At 45.2% G+C, this 25,484-nt stretch overlaps 10 protein-coding genes and 3 non-coding genes across 13 annotated transcripts; 4 read left to right on the top strand and 9 right to left on the bottom strand.

Annotated features, from left to right (window-relative positions):
* Positions 1–510: 510 nt before the first annotated feature.
* BABINDRAFT_172841 (NAD+ transporter) lies at positions 511–1,557 on the top strand (the record flags this gene model as incomplete). Its single annotated transcript, XM_019130919.1, has 1 exon — positions 511–1,557. The coding sequence occupies one exon, from the start codon at positions 511–513 to the stop codon at positions 1,555–1,557; it is 1,047 nt and encodes a 348-aa protein (XP_018982859.1).
* Positions 1,558–2,084: 527 nt separating this feature from the next.
* On the bottom strand, positions 2,085–3,470 carry BABINDRAFT_163532 (PQ-loop repeat-containing protein). Its single transcript, XM_019129967.1, has one exon. It carries the CDS (start codon positions 3,355–3,357, stop codon positions 2,557–2,559), a length of 801 nt encoding a protein of 266 aa, XP_018982860.1. The 5' UTR covers positions 3,358–3,470; the 3' UTR covers positions 2,085–2,556.
* Positions 3,471–3,837: 367 nt separating this feature from the next.
* On the top strand, positions 3,838–3,909 carry BABINDRAFT_t343. The gene has a single exon. It is a non-coding gene; the product is annotated as a tRNA-Asp (tRNA).
* A 472-nt stretch (positions 3,910–4,381) lies between these two features.
* On the bottom strand, positions 4,382–5,578 carry CDC11 (septin; the record flags this gene model as incomplete). The annotated part of the gene is made up of 1 exon (XM_019131051.1): positions 4,382–5,578. The coding sequence occupies one exon, from the start codon at positions 5,576–5,578 to the stop codon at positions 4,382–4,384; it is 1,197 nt and encodes a 398-aa protein (XP_018982861.1).
* A 175-nt stretch (positions 5,579–5,753) lies between these two features.
* Positions 5,754–6,308, bottom strand: BABINDRAFT_99506 (uncharacterized protein). Its single transcript, XM_019133046.1, has one exon. The coding sequence runs from the start codon at positions 6,145–6,147 to the stop codon at positions 5,794–5,796; it is 354 nt and encodes a 117-aa protein (XP_018982862.1). The 5' UTR covers positions 6,148–6,308; the 3' UTR covers positions 5,754–5,793.
* On the bottom strand, positions 6,159–8,458 carry BABINDRAFT_163533 (uncharacterized protein). Its single transcript, XM_019129968.1, has one exon. The coding sequence runs from the start codon at positions 8,266–8,268 to the stop codon at positions 6,451–6,453; it is 1,818 nt and encodes a 605-aa protein (XP_018982863.1). The 5' UTR covers positions 8,269–8,458; the 3' UTR covers positions 6,159–6,450.
* A 1,105-nt stretch (positions 8,459–9,563) lies between these two features.
* Positions 9,564–11,136, bottom strand: BABINDRAFT_163534 (Zn(2+) transporter). Its single transcript, XM_019129969.1, has one exon. It carries the CDS (start codon positions 11,097–11,099, stop codon positions 9,765–9,767), a length of 1,335 nt encoding a protein of 444 aa, XP_018982864.1. The 5' UTR covers positions 11,100–11,136; the 3' UTR covers positions 9,564–9,764.
* A 424-nt stretch (positions 11,137–11,560) lies between these two features.
* Positions 11,561–12,926, bottom strand: BABINDRAFT_67290 (threonine aldolase family protein). Its single transcript, XM_019132501.1, has 2 exons — positions 12,872–12,926; positions 11,561–12,825 (listed from the first exon to the last, which is right to left on the bottom strand). The coding sequence occupies exons 1-2, from the start codon at positions 12,909–12,911 to the stop codon at positions 11,768–11,770; spliced, it is 1,098 nt and encodes a 365-aa protein (XP_018982865.1). The 5' UTR covers positions 12,912–12,926; the 3' UTR covers positions 11,561–11,767.
* A 322-nt stretch (positions 12,927–13,248) lies between these two features.
* Positions 13,249–13,320, top strand: BABINDRAFT_t344. Its single transcript has one exon. It is a non-coding gene; the product is annotated as a tRNA-Asp (tRNA).
* Positions 13,321–14,474: 1,154 nt separating this feature from the next.
* BABINDRAFT_163537 (ubiquitin-related modifier) lies at positions 14,475–14,915 on the top strand. Its single transcript, XM_019129970.1, has 2 exons — positions 14,475–14,524; positions 14,575–14,915. The coding sequence occupies exons 1-2, from the start codon at positions 14,493–14,495 to the stop codon at positions 14,849–14,851; spliced, it is 309 nt and encodes a 102-aa protein (XP_018982866.1). The 5' UTR covers positions 14,475–14,492; the 3' UTR covers positions 14,852–14,915.
* On the bottom strand, positions 14,882–15,541 carry BABINDRAFT_172847 (uncharacterized protein; the record flags this gene model as incomplete). The annotated part of the gene is made up of 1 exon (XM_019130920.1): positions 14,882–15,541. The coding sequence occupies one exon, from the start codon at positions 15,539–15,541 to the stop codon at positions 14,882–14,884; it is 660 nt and encodes a 219-aa protein (XP_018982867.1).
* Positions 15,542–15,822: 281 nt separating this feature from the next.
* Positions 15,823–24,185, bottom strand: BABINDRAFT_10169 (uncharacterized protein; the record flags this gene model as incomplete). Its single annotated transcript, XM_019126695.1, has 2 exons — positions 15,823–16,646; positions 24,170–24,185. The coding sequence occupies 2 exons, from the start codon at positions 24,183–24,185 to the stop codon at positions 15,823–15,825; spliced, it is 840 nt and encodes a 279-aa protein (XP_018982868.1).
* Positions 19,680–19,753, bottom strand: BABINDRAFT_t351. Its single transcript has one exon. It is a non-coding gene; the product is annotated as a tRNA-Ile (tRNA).
* Positions 24,186–25,484: the final 1,299 nt, after the last annotated feature.

Below are 25,484 nucleotides of genomic sequence, written 5' to 3' on the forward strand. Positions count from 1 at the left end.
CGGGTTGTAAGCCGCTAAGCACGAACCCCATGTCTCGCCTAATATATCTATGACTACCAAGAGCCATCATGGCCTTAACCAACGGTCATAAAGTCGTATATAATCTCTCTCTCTAGATAGTTCTTCGGAAGCTTATAAGATAACCTTTATCTCTGATCCTTCGGAAGCGTCTCGTGGCCCCGGTCTGGCTTCAGTCGGGCCTCCTGCACACAGCCGATAGGTGTAACACCTTTTTCTGTTTTTTTCAGCTGGAACTTGACGCCGAGATCTGGTCTTCTGTGGTTGTCCTTTAGAGTGTACGAGAACGTTTGCCTGACTAGTTTTAATCGCTGCTCATTTTCATTCCGTCTGGGTCCTACGCTTCGGCCGTTACTCTATTCCTTCCCTCTCTTTGGCTGCAATCCTATCCCTGACTCTTCTCTTCAGCTGATACCCATCACACTTCATTCTCCATCGCTCCGGTTCGCCTTCATAGCATCCGCCTTCATAGCATTCCACCATAATTAATTTATGAGTGAGAAAGATTTCCACCAGGAATACACAGCGCCCAAGAGCGCGCTAAGGCTCACGCCGGCAAAGGTGACCGCGCTATCAGGTGCGCTCGCGGGCTTTCTCTCGGGCGTGGCGGTATGTCCGCTTGACGTAGCAAAGACGCGCTTACAGGCACAAGGCGCATTTGCATCACTGTTGCGCAGCGCTGACGCTCGCGGCACACCCCCACCGTTCAAGTATAAGGGCTTGGTGCAGACAATCTCATTGATTCTGAAGGAAGAAGGTATCCGTGGGTTGTACCGCGGGTTGGTGCCCATAGTATTCGGCTACTTGCCGACGTGGATGATCTACTTCACGGTGTATGAGAAGTGCAAGCCGGTGATTTCGCGGAACCTCGACCACGAATTCGGGTCGTACGTTTTATCGGCCATTTGTGCGGGTGCTGCCTCGTCGATTCTGACGAACCCCATCTGGGTGGTCAAGACCCGATTGATGCTCCAGACCGGCTCTGGGTCCCTCATGAACCCCACCTTTGATCCAAAGATAAAATCTCGCGCCTCACATTACTACTACAAGGGCACGATCGATGCCTTCAGGAAGATGTACAAGTACGAGGGCCTCACGGTCTTCTACTCGGGATTGGTCCCGTCGCTCTTTGGCTTGATGCATGTGGGGCTCCAGTTTCCCGTATACGAGAAGTTAAAGAAGTTCTTGAGGGTCGACCAGGAAGACAGTGATGTCACAGGCAGCCGCTTGTGGAAGTTGGTGGCGGCCAGTTCCTTGTCCAAGATGTTTGCTAGTTCTATTACGTATCCCCACGAGGTTTTACGAACGCGCATGCAATTATCAGGAAACACAAAGGAAGACCCGAAGGACGTGAAGGTGTACGGAAAGGGTGGAAAGAAACTTGGTTTATTTGCCACGATGAAGAATATTTATGTGAAGGAGCTGATGCGCGGGTTTTATTCTGGGTTTGTTGTTAACTTGATGCGAACCGTTCCCGCCAGTGCTGTGACGTTAGTCAGCTTTGAGTATTTCAAGGCGCATTTTACACAATACGTGTGAGCGAGTGGGTAACACGAGGTACAAGGCAGCGCCGTGAATGAAATAGAAGAAAGCAAGCACTGGGCGAATTCAAAGACAGCGACATCGTTGCACGAACCAGCGACACGCTGCGTGATAGAAGTGAGCAAAGTCAGTGGGATAAGTGCCAATGGAAGAAACCAAAGAGATATAAACGCTAGAAGCCGGAAAAGCCAGAGAGAGCTCAACTCGGGGAATGACGTGAACACGTTGGATAATCCGAAAACAGCGGCATAAATCCGTGTATAGAATATAATAATGTTATGAACTTGAAGATAGCCAGGAACTGCGAAGTTTAATATAAGACAGTATGGGATGAACGCTGTTAAGATCTTTACGGATGGAGCTTCGCAGGTTACAACCTGGGCACGTTTTCCTTAATCTTGCATCAAGTTACTTCCAATGACGCTTTTTGCAATGAAATTGCTGACTTATATATCTCCGGTGGAAGGGTCGCATAGACCATGAATACTGTAAAAAGAAGAGCATTCAATTACACTTTTTATGTTACAATATTCTCATGCACAACTTTGCTAATGTAGTGTACATACATCAATGTCATACTTATCGGCTCTTCACTAATACTGCATCATCCCGTTTAGCCGGCCAGGTTACGGGGCTGGTTTAGAGTACTTATGCTGTCCCCTTTCTGAGAGCAGTTTCCCCATCGATATACCAACTTCTTTGAACCTGTGATTCTATCACAGGTGCCAGCATGATGACATCTTTGTCGCGTATGTCTTTCGGGCATACCATAAATTTGAGAGCATTGGTCCTAGCGGTTCATATCAAGTTGAAGGGTCAAGCTTCTCCACCCAGCTTTGCAAAGGCAGATGTTCAGTCTCGGTTCAATAAAGACGAGCCAATCGCACCATTTAGAATCCAGGAACAGGGCAGAGGCCCGGCCATCTTACGCCTATGCAATACAATGGCAAAGGAAAGGATTGCTGTTAAGCCGTTGTATGAAAGGCAAGGAATTGTTTAATCTTGATCGTCCAGATCTTCTCGCAGAGGCTCCTTACCGCAGAGCCTTTCAGCCAGGTCCGTAGCCTGGAGTTCAACCTCACTAAATTCTTTATCACCAATATCCTCCGCGTCGTTCAAACGGCCGGTCTTCAACCAGCGGAAACGAATGAGCCAGACGAGTTGCGAGGCAAAGATCCCCAACTCCAACAGCGCGCAGATGGCGTACAACACACAACCCATGATGTCCAACTTTGCAGTGTCAACGGCCAAACTGGCCAAGGAAAATACGGCGCCGGAGAAGTCAATGGTTAAAAAGATAAAGTTGATCCCAATGACGCGGCCCTGACGCTTCCACAACTCAAAGTACGGTGGAATCAAACCTGCAGCAAGCAAGATGGATGCAAGAATCCCGAAGATTAACGGCGGCCAGGTGGTGCCTTCCTGGTACCATCTCTTCAACGGGATGATAAAGCCGACCTCTAACGCCATCGCCCCGACGACAAACGCCACCACAACCAAAATGATGCGTCTAGTGGGCCATGATACCGGCGGATAATACAACGACTGCACGAAGCCAATCAAGCAGAGAACCGTGAACACGCACGGCTGCACTTGCACCGGGATATTGGAGTCAATGGAGATGAAGTAAATAGCAAACGGCACGCCACAGGCCGACCAGAGGAAGAGCATGAGCGGAGGAAGTCCCTCGCAGTTCTTCTTGCGGTAGTTGAAGTAGATCTGCGGTACAAGCTGGACGCACCAGAGGACCGTCCCGATGGTCCCCAACGTGTTGGCAGCAGCACTATCGTTGGTCATGTAGTTTGAATTTGACCGGATGTAGAGGAGGTTGCGAATCCGGGGGGAAGTGATGTTTATATATCGCAGCTAAAAAAAATTTCAGCAGAGTCAAATGTGGCTTTGAGTCAGAGTCCAGACCCTCTGCATACCTGTTAGATGCAAATATTTTCCCGCGCATCAGGGAGTCGAGCGGAGTCTTATGCCTAAAGCGGAGCTTCGAAGCGCCGACCCGGTACTAGTTTGCGCGCCGTGCGCAGAGGAGCGCCACACCGGCGATATCTCGGCTCCGTGCCAAGCATTATTTTTCTAGGCATTGCTTCTCTGGGGAAACTGATCTACGGGTATCGGCGGTTAGAGCTGTGCGAGGATACTACTTTGGTGGTAGAAAGGAATAATCCAGGCAAGGGGCGTAGAGTTAGTGCGTGATAGTCATTAAGGCTAGAATTTTTATCACTGTTTTTGTGTGACAAGCTCTATGTACTTTCATTTCAAGCACTGTCCGTGATAGTTTAGTGGCTAGAATCCCCGCTTGTCGCGCGGGGGACCGGGGTTCAATTCCCCGTCGCGGAGCTTTTTTATAATCAGTACTTTTTTTACTAAACCATTTTGATATTCTCATAAACTGGCCATATATTCGATCAATTATTTGAACTCAAAAACCTTTGTTCGTCCTAAGCTTACGGTGTTGGTTTAAATACCAAAAGCAACACTCTTCTTGTTATGTCAACTCTAATATATCTAACAATGATTCTATTAGCTAAAATATTGTTGCTTGCCTTGTACGCTAGATATATAACCAAGGCAAAGAGGTCCTTGACCGTATCACGCCACTCTAGATGAAGGAAGGACCCGGGCGGATCAAACTGTCTTGTCCAGGGTTTCCCACGGCTCGCTTCATTCCCAACTACAAATAACCTCTTCGGGTAGACCTCTTCAGGTAGACCTCTTCGAGTAGACCTCTTCGGATAGACCACTTGGCATGCCAAGAAGCACAACGAGATTACGAATCAAATCAAAATTAAATTAAACCAAACTACAAAAATTATTCCTCGGCCTTGACCTGCGCGTGGAGCTTGCCCTTTTCCTGCATCTCGCGCTCCAAACGGTCCTCGATGTCCTTCAACTCTCTCTCCCTCTCCATCAACTCCTTGCGCTTGTTGGCCAAGTCAATCTGAACACGCTCTTCGAACTTACGCAAGCGCTCTTCCTCTAACTTGATCTGCTCCTCACGCGCGTGGTACGCCTCACGGTTCAGTATGGAATCGTTCATGCTTTCGACTTCGTCAGCGTGGAACTGCGGTGCGGAGAAACCTGAGTCATCGTGGTCCGGCCTGTAGTCCTTTCCGGAGAGGGCCTCGGTTCTGTACTTTTCGTACAACACATCATGGGTGCCCTCCTTCAAGTCGTTCAAATGGGTGATCAAGAGTGTGTTGCGGAGGATGGGAAAGTCGGAGATCGCGTCGTCCTCTACGTTGATCTCCCCGTGGGGCAACTTTCTAATCCGCAACACATTCCCATCCGGCAAGGTCTTGAAGTCGTTGCTCCCAATGACGGCAAACGGCAAACGGGAGTACAAGTACTCGTTGTAGCTGATGATTTCATCGTCGTCGTGCGCGGCATCGTACGGAAACTTGTAGTGGTCAATCCCGTGCTGCTGCAAATCGTCCATTATCAACTTTTTGTTTAACGCCAACTCCTCAGGCGTGAGTGAGTCGGCCTTGGCAATCACCGGAATCAAATTGACAAGTGGACACACCTTCAGCATGAACGTGATATCGATCTCCCTCAAGCCGTGGCCGGTCGGCGTGATAAGATAGAGCAAGCAGTGGATCCGGCCGTCCTTGAAGCGCGGATTACGTCTCACACGGCTTTCTTCCAACAAAATCTCGTCGTACTGGTGCGTAATGTAGTCAAGGATGATCGGAAACTGGAACTCGTTGTCGATGGAGTCGCCAAACCCGGGCGTGTCGATCAAGTTGAGCTGGATCTTGACGCCCTCGTTGTCCTCCAACTCCACGCTCTCGTGTCTCAACTGCAACTCCTTTACGTGGTCGGCGTTGTCCGGTGATGGCACCGTGATGGACGACTCGATGATCTCCTGACCGCACAACGTGTTGATGAAGGTTGACCGGCCGCTACCCGACTGGCCCACAATCATCAAGGTGAACTGAATCCCCTTTTTTAACGTCTTTTTCTTTCTCAAGGCCGAGGAGCTCTGCGCAAATGATGTGGATGACATAGTGAGAATTAATAAATAGTAGAGAAGGGAAGAAGGGCTAACATTGGTGGATCTCCGTTTTTCATAACAAGCGTAGGTGGCAGGAAAGTGAGCCGCACATCAAATCAGTGAATTACGAACCAGGTGACGTGTTTTAGCATTGGCAATTATGTTGTTACCACTGCTATGGCCTATGGAATTTTTATTTTTAGTGACATACATAACTCTATAAAAGTCTATAGTATGGTGTAAGGGGGTTGTCTGGGATGAGCTTTTTGTCCGTGCCAGCGGTACGGGTCGCCAACACGAAATCCTGCAAGAGATTGTAGAATTATTCGAGAGTTCCGAACGCTTGGGTATAGCTTTTTACTTTTGAAGCCGATGGGATGGATGGCAGTCCAAAATGGAAAGGACCCGGACAAAAATTGAAGAAATTCAATCAGCAAGCCTATCTTAGATCTCAAGATCTGTCCGCTTTGGGTAAAATAGACTCCTGTATACAGGGTCCGTACCAGTGGCTCCCGTGGAGTCAAGGGTGAGGGACCCGTGAATGAAAAGAAAAAAAAAACTTTCTTGGCAAATGTCTCCATAGTTTAACCGAGCCGGAAATAAACAGCCACATCTATTCTACATTCGAGGCACAAAATATAAATTAAATTCCAATCAACCCCGTACCTGACGTTTAAACCCAGTTGTCATAGGCCATATGTACTAGCTCTGACAAAGAAACATACTACACCTACTAGGCAACCTGAAGATACCGTACACCATGTAGGTACGCGCCAACAATTTCGAAACAATGACTAAGTGCAGACTCTCTACACAGACCAAACCCTGGGTGACCCATAAAAGTTGACACAGTCGTTACACGAGCCAGAATCAGTCTAATTCCTCTATGCCTGCTCAATCCGTTCACTGAAGCTCACTGAACTTCTCCGGCTGAGAAGGGCCGTTCTCTCCGTATCTTCGTCGTTTGGATTTGAAAGATTGCCGGTAAAGACATGCCACGCAAGAACCACAAACAACACACCAGATGCAACGTAGAATAGTAACATCAAATAGAAGACAAAGTGCGGGTTGTTAGCCACAGTCCTACGGTACACGTAGAGAAACGAGGCGGGACCCACAAGGGAAATCATGTTTCTGAAGACAGCTAACGCACCAAAGACCTCGCCTGTCTTGTGCTTGGGGCCATACTTGACAATCGAGCTCTGCAACGCCGGCGACGCCATAGCGCCAATCGCCATGAACACACTGGAGAGGAGAAATACCTTGGTCACGGCCGCAAACGTCATCATAGAGCCTCCCCCGATCTCAAACAAAATAGCCGCGCCAACCACAGTCAAATCGACTTTATCCAAGACCTCTGGGTGGATATCAAACACCCTAGTCTTCAAGAAGTTGATGAAAAGGGGCGCCACCAAGACCAACGATAAGGTCCGGGCACCACTGGAGATCAGGATGAACGCATTCAACTCGGTAGACGTCCACTGGAACTGGAAGATCCCGTACATGCTGACTACCGGAGCTATGGAGAAGGCTGAAACGAGAAGGAGTAACTCCACCCCAAGCAAGAGGCACACGGTGATACGAGCTTCGTACCGCTTGGTCCACGGAACAGACAGGCGACCCGAGACGTTTGCTGGAACCCAGAACACCTTCAATGGCAGAAACACGTTCAACTGATAGAGCACCTCGTGCCAGTTGACTCCCGAGAGGAGCTTGTGCGTGACAGGCGAACAAGTCTCTATTCCACTGCGTACAGAGATGGAGGACCTCTTGCGATGAAGCTTTGCCTGCATGGACAATGTGCGCGACTTCTGTCTCGCCTTCAATGGCCTGGACTCTGGCACTACGAGCAACACGACCACCGTGACGATTGCCAAAAGCATACACTCGGTGTAGCAAGTGAGAATGATGTCATCCTCACGGCCAAGCACGTCGTTGAGGATGAAGGACCCAAAAATCGGGCCGATGGAGATCCCCAGGAACATAGCCGCCAGAACAATCCCCAACAGCTTAGTTCTGACTTCGGTATCTACAACATCGGTCACATACAGACAAGCAAGCGCCAAGAAGGCAAAGGCCCCGCCTCCTAACTTTCCTAAGAGGTCCACAAGCACGAACAGCTTGAAGTGCAACTCCGACTGGAAACGCGGATCGAGCAAGTACGCAGTAAGAAGTGTCAGCATAACCAGGAGGCACAAGAAGAAGAGGAGCGCCGGCTTCCGGCCGAACTTGTCACTGTACTCCCCTATCTTCCCCGAAACCAAGATCGATGCACTACCCCCGATAAACAGGCAGTAGAGCTGGAGGGTTGAAATCATCTCCTGGGCATCGGCATTGGTGCACTTTTCTGCCACAAGAGCCGAGTCGCCACGGACCTTGTCAATAGACGAGCACGCGAGGCGGAGCATGAGCACCAACTTTGCCGACATCCCTATCCCGACCGCAAGCGCGAGCGTAAACATGATCGCGACAATCATACCAATGGACGGCCGCTTGTGCCACAGGAGTTTCAGGTGCTCCAAACGCGCCTCGCGCAACCAGCGCATGTTCTCCTCCTCGTCATCGTCTACGATCGCTTCGCTGGCGGTATGTTTGGATGGGCCTTCGAAAAGTACGCCAAAACCCTCCACAGCCGCACTTTCGAGCAACTCGTCTCGGGTCTCCTCGTCGCAACGTGGCAACGGATCTCTTTGCACGGTCATTGTAGGGGGTGTCTTTGGGAAGGCGTCAAAAGCTATTTGTTTGGACTATTATATAAAGCGGAGATTTGTTCGTATGAAACAGACCGTTCGCTAATTTGAAATCTGGACCTGGTATATATCAGGGCTTGGTATTTAAGATCAGGGTTTAATATATCTGGGAGCAAGGCTTGACGTATCTGGGATTGATAGCGATTAGGGGTCAGAGCAAGGACTGTGAGGCGACCAGCCGTGGCTCATATGAGGTAAGTCTGTAGCCTTTGCAGGCGCTGCAGATTACTATGTTATATGGCGGAGTTAAGCAAGGCCACAGGGGCGAGCGGCAAATTTCCTAATACGACCTAACGTGAGGTTATCGCCCCCACGCTGTGGAATGCGGCAGTCCGGAAGAAGCTCTATCTCCGGGTATTTTGATGACAAATACATCAAGCAGGTGGATACCTCATACCAAACCCGTCAAAAGTAGCCCTGCGTAGATCGGTTTAAACGGGTAAAGATAAAGGGGTGCTAAGTCTCAACTCTGGTCGATGCCTCAGCTCTGACCCAGTGTCGAAGAAATTGGCAGTACATGGGAACAACATTACGCCTTAGGCATTGGATAAAAGACTATCTGAGCCAAGTTCAGATTTAAGTTTATCTTTTGGTGGTCGAGTTACCAATTAAGCCCCGGTTACATCCTTTGGAAAGCACTTGGACCAATGGTGGCTGCTTGTCACTTCTTCCTCCGACTGCTCACCCATTGTTAGAGAAATATGAATGAGAATCTCAATAGGGGGCTTATCTTACGGGTTGTATCAATTTTGGCCGGTTTGGACTTCCACTGCCATGAACCCTAGTTGCATCGTTTTAGGTTCGGTTGGATAGTATGTTCCGAGCCGGTGATAAGAGCAAAGATACGTAGATGCAGAGCTATCCACCTTTCAAGTCCCAACAGACGCCCCAAGTAGACTTCAAAAAAACGCGGTTATGAAACCCTTTATCAGGCAATTTCAACAGCTGCTTCGGGTAATAGCAGATGAGATGCTCTGGCTGAGAGAATCCCATCGTATTCAGTGGGGAGAAGGTAAATCTAAACCAGGTAGCTTGTAGTCCTAAACAAGCGAGATTATTCCATTAGCAATCTCAATGAGAATCAATGTCGAGCGGTAGGAAATAATGGCTGGCTATAATTTACTTGTCCTTTGGTAAGGTAACAAAGTCTTGGATATGTAAATAGAGTATGTATATTTGTTGACTCCAAGAATAATAATAATAATAATAATAATAATAATAATAATAATAATAATAATAGTAATAATACGGGTATAGTATATCTTTTTATAGACAATTGGCTCTTCCGAAAAAGCTGCTTTTGATCATCCTGAAATCACCTCTGAGTCATCATTTGACAAGGGTGAGTCAGTTTGGCATTTCTTCAAACATTTAAACAATCCCGTGACATAAAACATGTGCAGGGACCGATTTCAATACGTCAAAATTAAACTACAAAAGCTAAGCGCCTACCCAACCAAGGCATAACTAAACATCAACACGGACATTCCCACCATACTCCACGTCAACACGACCCGATGGCTCCCACCGAAGGAGATGGCGCTGGCAAACATCTGCAAACCGATAATGTTAAGGAACCCGGCGGTAATTCCCATGAGAATGCCAAATGTGTAGTCGATGGCGGCGAGCGTGTGGTCGCCACTGTACACCGTATCCATGAACCAGACCCCCAATAATGCCCCAAGAGGCTGAGACAACACGGACAAGCAGCCGGTGATGGCAATTGCCTTGGCACGCGAATTGAGCGAGTAGTAAAGGGGCAAAGTCATGGAAAAGCCCTCGACAAAGTTGTGGATGAGCAAGCTGACAAAGATAGATAACCCGATTGCCTGCTCCTCCTTGCCACCACCTCCGTTGGACGAAACAAACGTGATAAAGCCTTCGGGTAACTTGTGGAGTGTGATGGCAATGGTTGTCTGCAAAGAAATGGAGAGCAAGCGCGATAACGGGGGCGTGATGTGATGGTGGTGGAGCGTGTGCTTCGTGTGTTCGTCTGAGGGAGGTGTCGTAGGTGTTGTGTCCAGGGCAGAAACCGACATCTTGATAAAGCTGTGCGCTTCGTGGGGCGTTGGACGATGGGTTATCGCCTGTCTGAGCTCTACCATGTCACCCGGAACCTCGCAGAAGTGCAAGACTGGGTGCTGGTGCTCGCCCTTTGTCTCGAAGAGACAAGCTTCCGCTGATTGGTAGCCCATGCACTCACCGTCGTCCGACAGCGATCCGTCGTGGGTGTGGGCGTGCTTGTGGGTCTTGGGTCTGTGGAACGTGTCTGAGAGCACGTCCACAAGGGACTTCTTTTTGATAAGCGGGGAACGCACTAAGGGCGTGGTTTCCGACGCATGCGAGTGCGAATGCGAATGAGACTCGGGGTCTTGTGAATGGGAGTGGTGGGACGAACTTTCGGCCACTTCCGACGAGTCATCTCCATGGCTGCAGTGGACAACACTCTCGCTGGTCATGATGTGGATGAGAGCGTTAAACCCGGAGCAAAGCACCATTCCGCCGATAAAACACACAGAGAGCACCATCTGAATTTCCCGTTCGTGCAAACCGTCCTCAAGCTCCGGCGTCGGGTAGTAGCTCCTGTACAAGTATCTGTACGTAGATGGCAACAACTTGTACAATGACGTAAGAATCAAGCAGCCGGCAGACAAGGCGAGCGATGCGATAAGGAACGCGTAGTTGTTGATGAGGGTAAACCTGTAGCGGGAAGTCACAAACCTTGGCAAAAGGAGGTTGTAGAGGTAGTCGACATAGATGGTGCAGCAGCCCACGGCACACATGGCTGACGTGAGCGCAATGTAGATCCAGCCCCTTTCGATACCCTCAAATATGTTTAGCATGGGAGAAGAAACGCGGATATTGTAAGAGGAAGCGTGGGTGTTTATAGGAAGGGAGCAAAATGCAAATATACTGGTGGGTTGAGTTTCACGTGGCGTCAAGTCCAAGCCTCCATCTTGCAGGTATAAAAGGCACCTTGGCGGTATGTAGGACCTCATCGGTGGGAACACGACAAATCTCGTATCCTAAGTGGGTCCTTAGCCAAGCTTTTGACGCAGTAATTACAACTGGTAGGGAGTGTAAAAGCCGTTAAATTAAGTGTTGTCGCCGTGTTGAGTTGAGAAAGCCCCATTGAGCAGCGGGGTCACTGTGGCGTATCTCGGGTAAACGAGCAACTAGTCGACGTATTTACCCTGCGTCGCAATTTTACGAGGTACAGGTTACGGGTGGTGGAGGTTTTATAAATGGTGCTTAATAATCATTAAATTTGGTCCCTTCCTTTGCAGAGACTTTCTCGTTCAGATTCTGTCGCAGTCTATGGAATTGATAATAATTGTCACCTATCAGATAGAATGGTCAGTAATTTCAGAAACAGCGCGCAGAGTTTGAGATGGTAATAAATAAATAGTCTAAGGATAAATAACTAAAAATATAGATGGTGCTCTACAGCCTAGTTATCAATCTTATAGGTCCTGAGGGCACCGCGGACATCATACGGGTTAGTCAAGCTATCCTGGTAACACTCCAATACAGCCTTCTTGACATTTTCCACAGCCTCCGGCGAGTTCTGGAAGTGAAACGCAATTCTGTTGCCCATCAAGTTAACATCATACTTCTTTCCCAATTCCTCCAACAAGTCCGTGCTCATTTTCATCTTCTTGGTGTCAATAAACACAAAGTTGGTGTGGACCGGCCACTCGAGTGCGATCTGGTGTTGCTCTAAAAAGCGCTCCATGTCCTTTGCATACGCCTGGGCAACCGCCAACTGCGGGAGGTTTTCGTCGATCGCCACCGACGCCATCGCGGTGAGGATCCCAGACTGCCTGATCCCACCGCCGTTCTGCTTCTTGAAGTGGTTCGCCTTGCAGGTGAACTGCTTGGTTCCCACCAACACAGACCCCACAGGCGCCCCCAACGACTTGGATAAACACAAGGAAATAGAGTCAAAATACGAGCAGTACTCTCTCATGGAGATACCAGTAGCTACGTGGGCGTTCCACAAGCGCGCACCGTCGAGGTGTAATTTGAGGCCCTCTTCCTTGCACCAGGCAGAAATCCGCTTGATCTCGTCCAACGGCATAACAATTCCGTTGCAGGTGTTTTCCAAGGAGACAACCTTGGTGGGCGCCAAGTGGATGTCGCCGTGGTCTGGGATGTAGTTCTCGATGAGATCTTCCAAGGTGACGTAGATTCCGTTAGTAGGTCTCACGGGGGAAACCATCGCCTGCGACAACGTAGCCAATCCACCAGCCTCATCGATGTAGATATGCGATCTGTGGTCGCACAACACCGAGTGCGGAGGCTGGAGCAAGTGCGTTCTAATCGCAATCTGGTTGGACAAGGTCCCGGAAACCGCAAACAAGCCGGATTCTTTCCCAGTAATGGCCGCAACCTTAGCTTCCAAGGCAAGGGTCGTCTGGTCCTCGTTGTACACGGCGTCGCCGAGCGTGGTGGTGGAGGCCATCCCAGCAGCAAGCACGGATGGTGTGGGCACCGTAAAGGTGTCACCTGGGGAATTAGCATTGGCTCACAGGGACGATACTATGGTACATACTTCTGAATTCGTTATGGGCACGGGTCTTGGTAAATGGCATGGTTAAGAATAATCTTACTAGAGTGAGGTGAAAAATGCACTTCAGGGGGTTCACATATATATATGCGGCGTTTATCGGCTGAGTCATACACAGCCGCATGGGCGGTAGGCCCATCTTAACTACGGTTTATACAAAGCTAGCAGACCTAAGCGTGGTATCAAAAATAGCACAGATCACTAGCATATCAATCTTGGCCCCTTTTGTGGATTAAAATATTATCAGCAGGTTTTCCCTGGGGCTATTGATGCGGCCACATTCTCGGCAGAAGTACTGCATATGCAGCGTGCCCCATTACCCTTATCGCCACATCATAGCTCAACCATTAGCTGTAGATCAATCCGTGATAGTTTAGTGGCTAGAATCCCCGCTTGTCGCGCGGGGGACCGGGGTTCAATTCCCCGTCGCGGAGATTATCTTTTTGCCTTATGATACCAGGTTGTTACCGCGCGATAGTTAACTCTGAGCCCATAGTCCCGTTTTATAATCTACTTGGAAAATCCTCTTTAACTCTAAAGTGCTGAAATATGCAAGGCTTTGTTGCTAAATCGACCGCGTAACCGAAATCTAGACCAGGAAAATATATTAGATGGTTTATCTCGATACTCAATGTATTACATTCGTGAGCTCCGGCTTTATAAATAACATTTCACGTATCCATATAACAGGAGCAGTGTAAATTAGCACTATTTTTGTTCTAATGGCTGAGCGAGTGGGCCATGCGCATGATTATATAGATATTAACACCTAAGTGCTTAAGTTTACTTACTCTATTCCAATATTAGCACTATGACTATTTATGAGTTAAAGCTAATTATACCATTTCCAAAAATATTAATAGCATTACAAAATATTGTTATATAATAATATATTTCCAATACGGAACGTGATATATATGACAATAATGAAAATTTTAAGTAGATAATTTGATATACAAATAAATTTAAACAAAGTATACAATACAAGATAGAGAAAATAGAATTATTATAGGATCGGAAGGGTCATTATTAAAAGATTGTATCTGCTGATCCCTACGTTATTAGCACGATGCCTTAACAACTAGGAAAAGGGACCAAGCCGTACTGAGGTTACCTGTAATTGCTAGAGAACCATTAAATGTGTGGGAATGCAGTAATATTGCAATAAAATAGCAGTTCGATCCTTCTAGGGACCATTTGTTTTTACATATATAGAAAGGTTTTTTCAATTCCAAGCTCTAAGAGCAACACGGTAGAGAATGAACCAGTATCTTTCCATCAAACTCCAGGATTTTGTTCCGTGATCATGGTTTACAGACCGGCCAAAAATCTGGCACCAGGTGGAAGTTCGATGAGACAGACTCTAGATTTATGGCTACGTAGCTAAAGCACCTAAAGACCCACGGGAGATCCTATATTCAATAGTTAGGAAAAATGAGCCAGAATCGTGGAGTTTCACCGCTTATCAGTTATCCTGCGTACTGATAAGAGGTGAAAACTTTTTCGAAGCCATGCAAATGTACAGGAAACTCTACTTTGAGTTTGATAGACTCTTGGCTGCTGGTTATTGTGCTTCCACCAGTCATTAGCTCCCTTCAACAACCAAATGTCTTCTATCAAACTCAAAGTCGAGTTTCTGTACGTTTGAATGTACCCATACATGGCCCCCAGACTACTAACCCTGCCAGCGGCGGGCTTGATGCCATCTTCAACCACGTCAGAGAACACAAAATTTCTCTTCCGTACAGCGGAGAACCCCCAAAGATGTCTGACCTAATCCGTCACTTGGCCGACAACGTTATGACTGACAAGAAGGACCACCACATCTTCATCGAAGACGGCTCTGTCCGACCAGGTATCCTAGTATTGATCAACGATACTGACTGGGAGCTCGAAGGAGAAGACGAATACGAGTTAGAGGCTGGTGACGTCTTGACCTTCACCAGCACTTTACACGGAGGTTAAGGACCGATTCCAGAATAGATGCATCTTACGCTAAAGCTTGTCCAAGCGACAACCCAAAACACCCCTGCCGCCCCAATCCGCACACGGCCTCAAACAAAGACCGATCTTGTCTGTTTTATTACGTAGTACCAACACTTTAATTTCGTTTCTGTTTGCCACACTGCTCTGGACTGTAGCTACCACCCTTTTCAACCCGTCATGGTTGGTGGCGTTGATGGTTTCCGCAAAACTGATGAGCTCGTCCCCGTCCTGTAGGCCCGCCTTGTAGGCTGGGCTGTGTGCAACCACCTCATTGACCACAGCAAACGGAACCATGTCTACGGAGGGCTCAGAATTCAGCGTTATTTCGGCAGGAGCAGCACCGCTCTGGAAGAATTCCTCTAGCCGGATGTTCAAGCACTGGAGCAAGCTACGGAGGTCGTTTCGTAAGCGGATGATCTGGGTTCTGATCAAGCGAACCTGCACGACGTCGATGTCAGATCGTGGGAATCCATCGCGCGACAATAGAGGGGTGTCCATATCGCACTTGTGGACGTTTTGCAAGGCCGCGAAGAGGCTTTCCAAGTTGCCTTCAATGGCAGCCTTCGTAACGGTAAGCTCTTGTAGTGGAAGCTGGGGAAAGGCCGTCGGATCATAGAAACTAGAGTCGAGATCTAGGTTGAGCTTAGCCATTGCATTTTCAAACGACATTTTGTGACGAGATTGTGGAGGTGTGATGTGACAAGAGCGAAACTGATATTACTTTCGATGGCCTGTGGCAAATCGCCGGTAAGCGCACGCAACCTCAAACCTACATTGGCATACGAATGTTACAATTTGTATTATGCCCTGATACACCTCGGAGATACCAGCTGGCTAAGGATTTTATGACGCAGATAGCGCGCCGCATCTTTGCAAACTCCTTACCACAAACTAGCTTCCGCTTTCAGGAATTGCTTCGCTCCAACTAAGAAGCTTAGCTGAAAGCTAAGCTAGTTGGACTTCTTGGTTTTTTTCAAGTGGCCTTCTGGGATCCAGGCCTCGTCGTACTGGCCCTTCTTGGCAACACCGGAGGCCGCAGCCTTGGCGGTGACCTTGAAAGTCTTCTTAGCCTTTTTGGTGGTGGAGGCAGCAACCAGACTTTGGTAGAACTGGTAGCCGTAGAAACCGACAGCAGCGGTACTGCTGAGTAAGAACAAAATAACCATCAAGAACTGCGGGTTGAACCAGGAGACGTATCTGTCCTTAAGGGACACAAACTGTGGTCTGGAGCCCACCATCATCAACCCGTTGTTGTAGAGAACGTACAACACTGGGTTCAAGACGTAGTTGCCCGGATCAAAATTAGGGTTGATCTTGTGTCTGAACACAACAGACTCTCTGGCACCCACGCTCAATGGGCCCAATTGGGTGTCGGTGATGTTGGAAACGATCTCTTGAGTCTTTGGGTCAAGGAAGGAACCACCAACCCCGACGACACTGGCTTCCTCATCCTCATTGTTGGTGAACTCGTAGCTCAAGGTGATCTCCTCGCCGTTGAACAATTCCACAACGGTCGATTCATCCGCCTCTGGGAACTCCTCGATGGAGTAAGTGATCTTGAACTGGAACGGCTGCCTCGATCCGAGATCGGCGTACTCACCGGTCATACCCGCAGCCACTTTTGGGTCCATACCTGGAATTCTTGGGGCCTCATCCTCCCCGGCTCTGACTTGGAACTGTGGCTCTTCAGAATCAGCAGCGCGGGCAAAAGAGGCGAGTGCAATCGCAAAGGAAGTAAGGAGAGACAACTTCATTTTGGTGGTATTTGGGAGACCTAGCAGTTGAGGAGGGAAAGAAGTAAGTGCCTATAAATTGTGCAGAGAGCAACGAGACAAGTCCGGTTAGTGGGGACGTGGCCAGTATTCTACAACTCGCGTTCCGCGCTAATCCCTGCTACGCGCACGTGAATCGGTAAGGCCACATATGATAGAGAAGCATTAGCGGCTATGGCGATAGGTAATCAATGGTGGCTGGTTACAATAATTTACTCGTCCTTTGGCAAGGTAACAAATTCTTGGATATGTAAATAAAGAACATATATTCGTTAATTATAATACCAGGAAGAGTAAGAGTAAGAATCGCGTATTCCTTTTTATAAACAGTTGGTTCAGTAAATGTAGGAACTACGGATTAGTCTCTAAGGAGCAAAGCCATGCGGCAGGCAATAGTCGCAAGCCACATCAAGCATCCATGAAACACCATATACGGGCTATACTAGTTCTGAGGGTTCTAGCAACTCACGATTAATGGCTTCCATATCTTGAGAAAAGCGCTAGGCTTGTGGTATCGCTTTACATCGGGATATTACATGAAACCAGTAGTATACATTATAGGCAATCGTAGATATCGTTGGTTGACCAAGGGAGAATATTTTTGAATCCTTTATACACTAGATACACAAGCGAGAGGAAGGTGATGGGCCCCTATATACTATAAGGATAACCGTATCACGCCACTCCGGATGAAGGCAAAGTCTAGTGAGCGAAAGGTGTCTGAGACGCACGTCGTACCTTTGACACAAGGACTGAATACAGTATATTTAGTATATTGGAACTCACTGATCTCCTTTCGTTATATAAAACGCCATAATTTATTTACCTGCGATTCTTACGTAACACCAATTACGTCTCTTACAAAGGGTCCTCTCAGAACACCCTATAGTAGTGCTAAATGTGACAAACACAGAATAAGTTTCATCTACCATAGCTGAAATTCTTATATAAAATCGAGGAATATTCATAATTCAGTAACAGCACGTGTTAAGCCCATATCCCCTTCATTAGGTTTCACCCTCGCCGTCGTGAATACCAATACCATCTCCGGAATTTTGGACATGCTTCCGCTGGGTATTGCCGAGAAAAATTTTCCCCACTTACCACTTCCTTCAATAACCGTATTGATGAATTCGGAAAATGCCACCCTCATTTTCATAGCATGGAAGTGCTACTATTCAAACTTCATATTGATCTGCGACCCATCAGATTATAGCTACCTCCCTCATAGCTACAGTAATGTCCTTTATGTGAAGCCCATGAGTTTGAAGTATTGGAAAGAAGCAATATTTTGGACCAGCTTCGGATCAAGAAGCTTTTCGTTTTTGTGCGAGGAGATATCAAGGATTACAGGTTCCCCTACAAAGTGTTCGCCAAAGCGTTCTTGATTGGTATCAACACAATACTAGGGTTTAACAAATACAGTTATGAAGAGGTATTTGACTGGGCTTGTTTACAATCCTCGCACCTCGTCCAGAAATGTATCCGAGAAATTGTTGAGGTTTCATGTAGAAACCTTCCCAGATTACTTCAAAGAGTTGATATTAGACCATACAGATATTCCATCATCCAAAATCCGCATACTCAAATTTCCTCCAAGCTTAGTTTACTTGCTGGTTAAATACTCACGACTAACATCCTTGGATTTTGTCAACTCATTACCGAGGTATTTAGAAATTCTCAATCTGAGTGACAATTACCTTGGCTCATTAAACAAAGCAGATGAAGATTCAGACACTTCCAGGTCATATCGAATCAATTTCCCCCGCTGTTTCGAGTTCTCAACCTCGAGAAAAATGATATAGTATCAGTAGAGGAACTTGATATTCCTCCTACATCGATAGATTTAAATTTGAGCGGTTTTCGAGGAAACTACCTGACAAAGTTACATACGTATCCCTTGGGCATAAAAAGTTACGAGAATTGATGAACCTTTACTTTACGGTAAATTATACCTCCTTTGAGCTCTCGTTCAATCCCTTCGAAAGATCCGAATCACCGACGCATATAATCGGGGTTTAAAGCTCCAGGATTACAGATTGAGAAACGTTGCCGCCACTACACTCCATGGCATCTTACCCCCTCACAGTGTCTCACCAGCTTCGTGATAAACTACTCAGATGTATGCTTCTTGCCTGAAGTCCTATTGCCTGCGGAAACTAGACTACCTTGAAGTCACCTATAACAAGACAGCTTCGTTAGAAAACGTTGAGTTCCTACCACGCTTGAAAACATTGCGTCTCTTGCAAAATCAAATATCCAACTTGACCAATGTTCGTTTCCCAGAAAGTCTACTTATGTTGGATCTTGGTGCTAACCATCTTACATCAATTAACCTCACCCGGCTTCATCCCAAGCTAAATCGTTTGGATTTATCCAGAAGCGGTTTATCTGAGCAGACTACTCAATATTTAGACTTCCCCACCAGTATGAAAACCTTACACATGCATGGAACCCCCCTCAAAAACTACCGAGGGTGGAAAGAAAGAGTTAAGCCGGAAAATCTGGGGAGAAGTATCCCCGAGGAGAATTATTTAACCAGCGGTAACAGGCGCGCCTATCTTTAGGTATACACAGAAACGCGTTGTAACATAACTCAACCCGTAGAAACTATTGGAACACGATCCGGGTATGAGCTCCATTTGGTATATTTAGTAGGTTATAGTCGATACCATTAGACAGAAAAGAAAATACCTTACACCCGTAAAATAAAAATAGGGAGGAGGGGTTGAGGTCCTTATACACAGAGGGCCAGGACCGGTGTCGCCAAATCTAGATGAGGGAAGGTCATGGAATTGTTTTAATGGAGATAGGATGCCGAAATGTCATAAACATTGGATAATACTTGCCAACAATGCCTGTACTGTTAAATGGCACCTTTAATACAAAACCTGAATATGAAGATGCTTTGGGATCGAGGTAGCTTTCCCATCCAACACTGCACCCAGATTCACAGATATGTAACAAACGAGCCTTTAATTTATTTGATATAAGCAAGCCAAGACTATAAATTGAATCCAAAAATAAAAAAGGAATGGTCCCTAGCAGGATCGAACTGCTGATCCCCGCGTTATTAGCACGATGCCTTAACCAACTGGGCCAAGGGACCAAACACATACCCGTTCACCCTATTTGTACATTGTTGGTTATGAAAATAGTGATTACAACAAGGCTGAATATCAAGGTATTCCTGAGCTTACCCGATCAACGGGTGACGTACTAATATATAGGAGGTATTTTATAAACCAGACTCCATCCTAACGAGCCATAGCTAAACTTTGAGGAATGTGGATTTTAATACATATTCAAATCGTCCCTGCCAGGTTAAATAACTCGAATTCCTTGACTTCACAAGTATTTCAGACATTTCTCAATTTAGAAGCCAGAAACCTCAGTGGAATAGGATATTTTGCAGGAATATAGAGCAGAAGCCTCGACCTAAAACATAGCAATAAAAGTAAAGACTAATACACAGACAACAAATATCATAACTCCCTTATTCGCTAAAGAAACAGAAGAGTTAAGAGACAACAGAAGGCATTTACCATATTGCAGATGCACAGTGCGATCAGACTACATCTGAGTAAGACAAGATGGATGAGCGTCGGAGCTATAAGATTCATTTTACAGTGAAATTTAGACTACAAAGACATACGAGAAAAGCGGGACTCGGACGCTACAGAACGAGAGGTCGGATGGTGGGCAACGAGAGCCCCAGGGGTAATCACCAGAGACCATATCAAGGCGGAAAAAATACTGATTTTCCGAGGACTAGAGAGGTATGCAGACTATGATTTATAAATGTGAGGGGAAGCCCGGCAGAGACACTCCATACATATATAAATCTTGAGAAGAGGATATGACAGAATTTGATGAGCAGAAGCCAATAAAGGATCTAGGGTAGTTAATGGGCGTTAGGCGAAACAATATCTCCGGAAAATTCGCATCAGAGAAAAGCTCAAATTTAATATGAAGCGTATTTGAATGGTGACTGCTAGCCAATAAAGTTAGGCTCGTTCAATATTCCCATCTGTTACCGAATTACGACATTTCCAACTTTCCACAAGGCCTTAGGGAAAAGCCGTGACTTGCGCAAACCTCCAGGGTTTTAACATTATCTAAACCCATCTCCTCCAATTACACTAATTAAGCGATAAACACACCTGGTTGGACAGCGGAACCTTTGCTTCATATTGCCAGGTAATAATCCATTATATGGCCAATAAAATATCTTGAGCACACAAAACTTCACCGGAAACACTAGAAGTACAAAATAATTCTTCAAGACGTTAGTGCGGATAGAATGTAAAAATGAATACGAAGCATAACATGGATAGATACCAGGAAATACAGCCAAAGAATTGCATTATTCGATCAGCAAAGCAGATGGAGCAATTTCTATCTTTCACAACCTGAAAGGGAAGCCATAGCATCTGGTATGGTTGAGTACAGAAATACCAGACACACCCAGAGAAAATTCACCAAGAGTGGCAGGATATCGAAAAGGAAAACAAAAATATTCAGTAAACCAGCTGCATCGCTAGAGAAATGAGTTTTCAAATAGTAGCGAAGGATATCTCCTTAAACAAGTAACCTGCTCCCAGCATGCAAGTGAAACAAAAGTATCCAGTGACGCTGCTTGATTAAGGGTAGGGAAGTAGGCAACAAAGCAAGCCATATTTATTACAAGAATTCAATCTTCTAAAAATACCAACAGACGTACATTCCTAATCCAAGAAATATCTGGTTCCCTTTTATTGAAATAGTCACCATCTATTCACCAGGCTGTTTATTCCTGGAGTTATTCAGGGCACCAATTCAGTATCTTGCGAATAAAATAACCCGACAACAAATACAAAATATCTTCTGGAACACCAGCTCCCTAGAGCCCATGATTCGACAGAAGCAAAAGCTGTCTAGAGAGTTCGGAAAACCGCGTGAATGATCGAAGGTGAGGCCAACAGAATCAGTCAACATGATTCCATACAAGTCTATATCTCAAATTATATCCAACTGGGATGAATAACTCCATAGTTCAGCAGAACAATTGCTAAAATTAATGCACTTTAGGCATATCAATTTAAGACAAACAGGGGACTGTAACTAAGTGAGTCTCGTGAGTTAGAATAAATTCGACTAAACTGATTTTGTAGTCCAGACCCAAAAATACTTAATGCCTTCTTTGTATATTCTGGAATATTATACATACTGATAGTGTCCGAAACATTAAGTCATGGATAGGCATCATCCAGGGCATGATGAAAAAGTTTAATGTACCCGATGCCAGAGAGAGCTAAAGCATATAACATAGTGAGTATCATTAATTGAACCCATTAGAACGTTCCACCTCCAATAGCTATTCTATATTTCTTCCACTCATGTCTGAAGCTGAGTCTAATACGTTTAACATCACCTACCATTAACCAGCAAATGTAATAGCCGATAGGCATTCTGTATGATTTTGACCTTAAGGGACAGAGCTACGACATCAACGCTCACCTTCTGTTTTAGTGGAACTATCCACAGATGGTCCATTACTTTTGAACTAGAATAGGTTAAATAGTCATGAAACAAATATCACATGGTTCATTAAAGTCCTCTCGTGGCGATGTATATGACAGCGGAGAATGAAATATTGAAATCTAGCGTAAGACGTAGGAAAGGACTCTTGAATGATTTTATTTGATTTCCCTAGGCATCCAGTGTGATTCTCTTCAATTTATGTTTAGTCATCTCTTGTGGCTGTAGGCGATTACACTGCTGGCCTCAATCAGCTAAGGGATTTACCTCAAAGAAAGTTATATCCACCTCATCCATGTCAATTGAGATACAGACTCGGCCCTAAGAAAACATATAAATGTCATTGACATGTCCAACAGAGCGTAATAGGTTATAATTCAACATACCGAGCTAGTCTGACTAGTTTATTTTGACAAGGGAATAGCAACGCTACGAATATTGCTTACAATCGTATACCCCTTGTATGAGCATGAGATAACTTATTTGTGTTCATTACTGAACCTATCCTTGAATCACACATTAATATGAGCCTTCTTTGATGTACAAGCTTAAATCAAATAGATGTCAGCTATCGGTGAAGTAAACTATAGGACAGTTATAACGTTAAAAAAATCTATTACACCATCCAGCGGAATAAGTTTACTGGGCATCTCAATATATGAAGTACAAATCACCTCTCGATTTCTAGATTGCAGTCACACTTACATATAACGCATACACGATAGGAAAATACGCGCAAATGGAGGACATTAATGAGTATAAACCAAGATACAATTAACTTCAATATCTAAACTGCTGACTTGATTGAGGGATTCATATATATATAACTATTATAGCTATAAAAAGTCCAATATCAGGATTGACAAAGGAAGTACGTGAACTATTATTGTCTTTAGCTTTGATTAAGGAACCAACTTCCAAACACTTCAGTTGGATACCAAAAAGAAAAACGGACATGGACACAAATACCTGTAACTATGACTATACTACTAAGGAGTCTTGGTAGCCTTTCAGTATGCTAGAATAATACCAATGACACGATCTTATAAGTGGCTTAAAGTCTTAAAACAGGATACAAAGCATGATTCCCAACAATGTAACAGCCAACACTCCGATCCCAGTTGGATTCATGATGGAGGATTATTGCTACACCTCTTTATCATAATGTCGAATAATACTTTCAAGATTGGGGTGAAGATATTGCAGTTAATTCGACTCGCTTGGGAAACGTAGGTGTACATAATTTTCAGACTAATACTATGAATCTCAATGTGTACCATGATATATGCTATATCTCATAGTAGCGGAAAGCCATTTACTTCCAATACGCTTTAGCCTCTCTGCGTCTTATCATCTCAACTTACTTTAGCACTCCCTGCCCTGGCTACCATAGGTGCATATATCATAATGATTATATTTGATACCCAGGTTAAGAGGGATATCCTCACCTCCATAGACATTGCGAAGGTTTATCAGACAATATGTGACACCTCGTTAACGCACCATATAGACCACAGCACCATTGTAGTACGTAGATACTATAACATTAAGGAACTAGGATGATTTAATGGAAGAGTTGTAAAAAAACTGTTGCGCTCCTACATTGAACTAACTGTACACCTCCAGAAAACATAGTGTGTAGTTCTGTATTGCAAATTCTATGTTCAACGAACGTAAAGACCGAAGGAATAGTAATGACATTCTTTAACACCAAATACCAAGAACAATTGAATTTTTTTGCTCTTGCTAATCTAATCCACCACTTCAATACAGCAGGAACTTGGTTAATGGGATTAAAATCTTGGAAGGTATTTGCATCTAGCCTCCCACCAACCACTATCCCCGTTTTAATGGTATTAATCAGTAGATGGGGACGCCTAATAGGGTAATCTCGGAGCACTGGAGCCGAAATGTCAGGTCAGTGGGTTCTAATTTGTTTTCCATAATTTATTGAGATAATTGACCAATTTCCTTATCTCGATAGCTGGAGTGGAGTATGACTTACCGAGAGAGGTATTCATAAGGTGGTCTATTCTCATTTTCCACCATATCAATAATCTAGAATATATCTCCAAAGGTATCGAGGTATATGTAGTACAAAAATGCTACTAACAATATGTGTAATTCGTACGTTACGGATGCCGTCCATGACTGGATACTTATCCTGACTAAGCTTTGTGTTGTTTACCTCCTGAGCCTATTAAAACTGATTCTAAATAATAAAGGTCTGTACCTATTTATTCGCGATATGACATATTTCTGATTCAAACATTTTGGAAAAACGGGTATCGTTACTGAGGTAGTACTCAGCGAAGACATAAGTATAAGTTTCCAGTGTCGCCTTAAGGTCTTATTCATAATTTCTAAACGCACGCCATAATGTTGCTCAATTCTACATACTAAAATACTTTTCAGTTTTCCAGTATTGTACCTCCACTCATACTTCACCATAAGCCACTGTGCGTGTATGTGAGTAGAAAGGTTGAATTGAAGGATATTTATATCCTTGCGTACTTGTGTTTTCTAAACGTGTGGGTTGAGCTTAAGGACTGTGAGATATTCAAACTATCTTATATAGATGTGTTTATAACTGAGTTATGGCCTGTAACGTTAGAAACGTTTCGCTGATACTTCATCTATCCCTGTAATGAGTCTAATTGTATCTTCGATAAAGATGCTACGGGCATTGTATATGAAGCAGAAGTATGAGTTTAACTATCTTTTTTTCGGGATTTCAACAGAGCACGTATCGTTTGATGGAATAGCGAGTTCCTTCATGTAACTTTTTTCTCAGTACTTATGTTTTCAGCTCTACAGAATTATCATTTATGAACTATTTTCTCTCTGAGCATCGAATGATTATTTCGTTAATGTTGCACAAACCCACTTTACCGAAAAGTGACTATGTTTAACAGTCCAAACGCAAACAAGCCTGTTTGCATAGTTGTTGGAGGTGTGTAAATTGAAAGCAGAGATATCTATGGATTCATGTGAGGATTCTCACTATCGAGTATGTCGAAATGTTTACATTACAAGTTTTAGGACCTTCATCTTGATATCTAGGGCTCAGTATGTTGTTCAACGCCCACAATGTCGTCTTCTGGGTATATCTGCAACAGGACAGTTCTATTAAGGTGGGGTAGAAAGATTTTTGCCAATTAAAGTAGATAACCCATGGCGACTTGTCTGTTGATATGGCTTCCTTCCGTATTAATGAAAATTAATGGATCTTACTTAATGGATGAGATATCGCTTACATATTTTTTTTCCATTTCTTGATTCGATTGAGGGCAACTATCTCCTGGCCGACCGTTTGTAGC

The sequence above is a fragment of the Babjeviella inositovora genome (genome assembly GCF_001661335.1).
Source record: "Babjeviella inositovora NRRL Y-12698 unplaced genomic scaffold BABINscaffold_15, whole genome shotgun sequence".
In the NCBI taxonomy this organism is placed as follows: domain Eukaryota; kingdom Fungi; phylum Ascomycota; class Pichiomycetes; order Serinales; genus Babjeviella; species Babjeviella inositovora.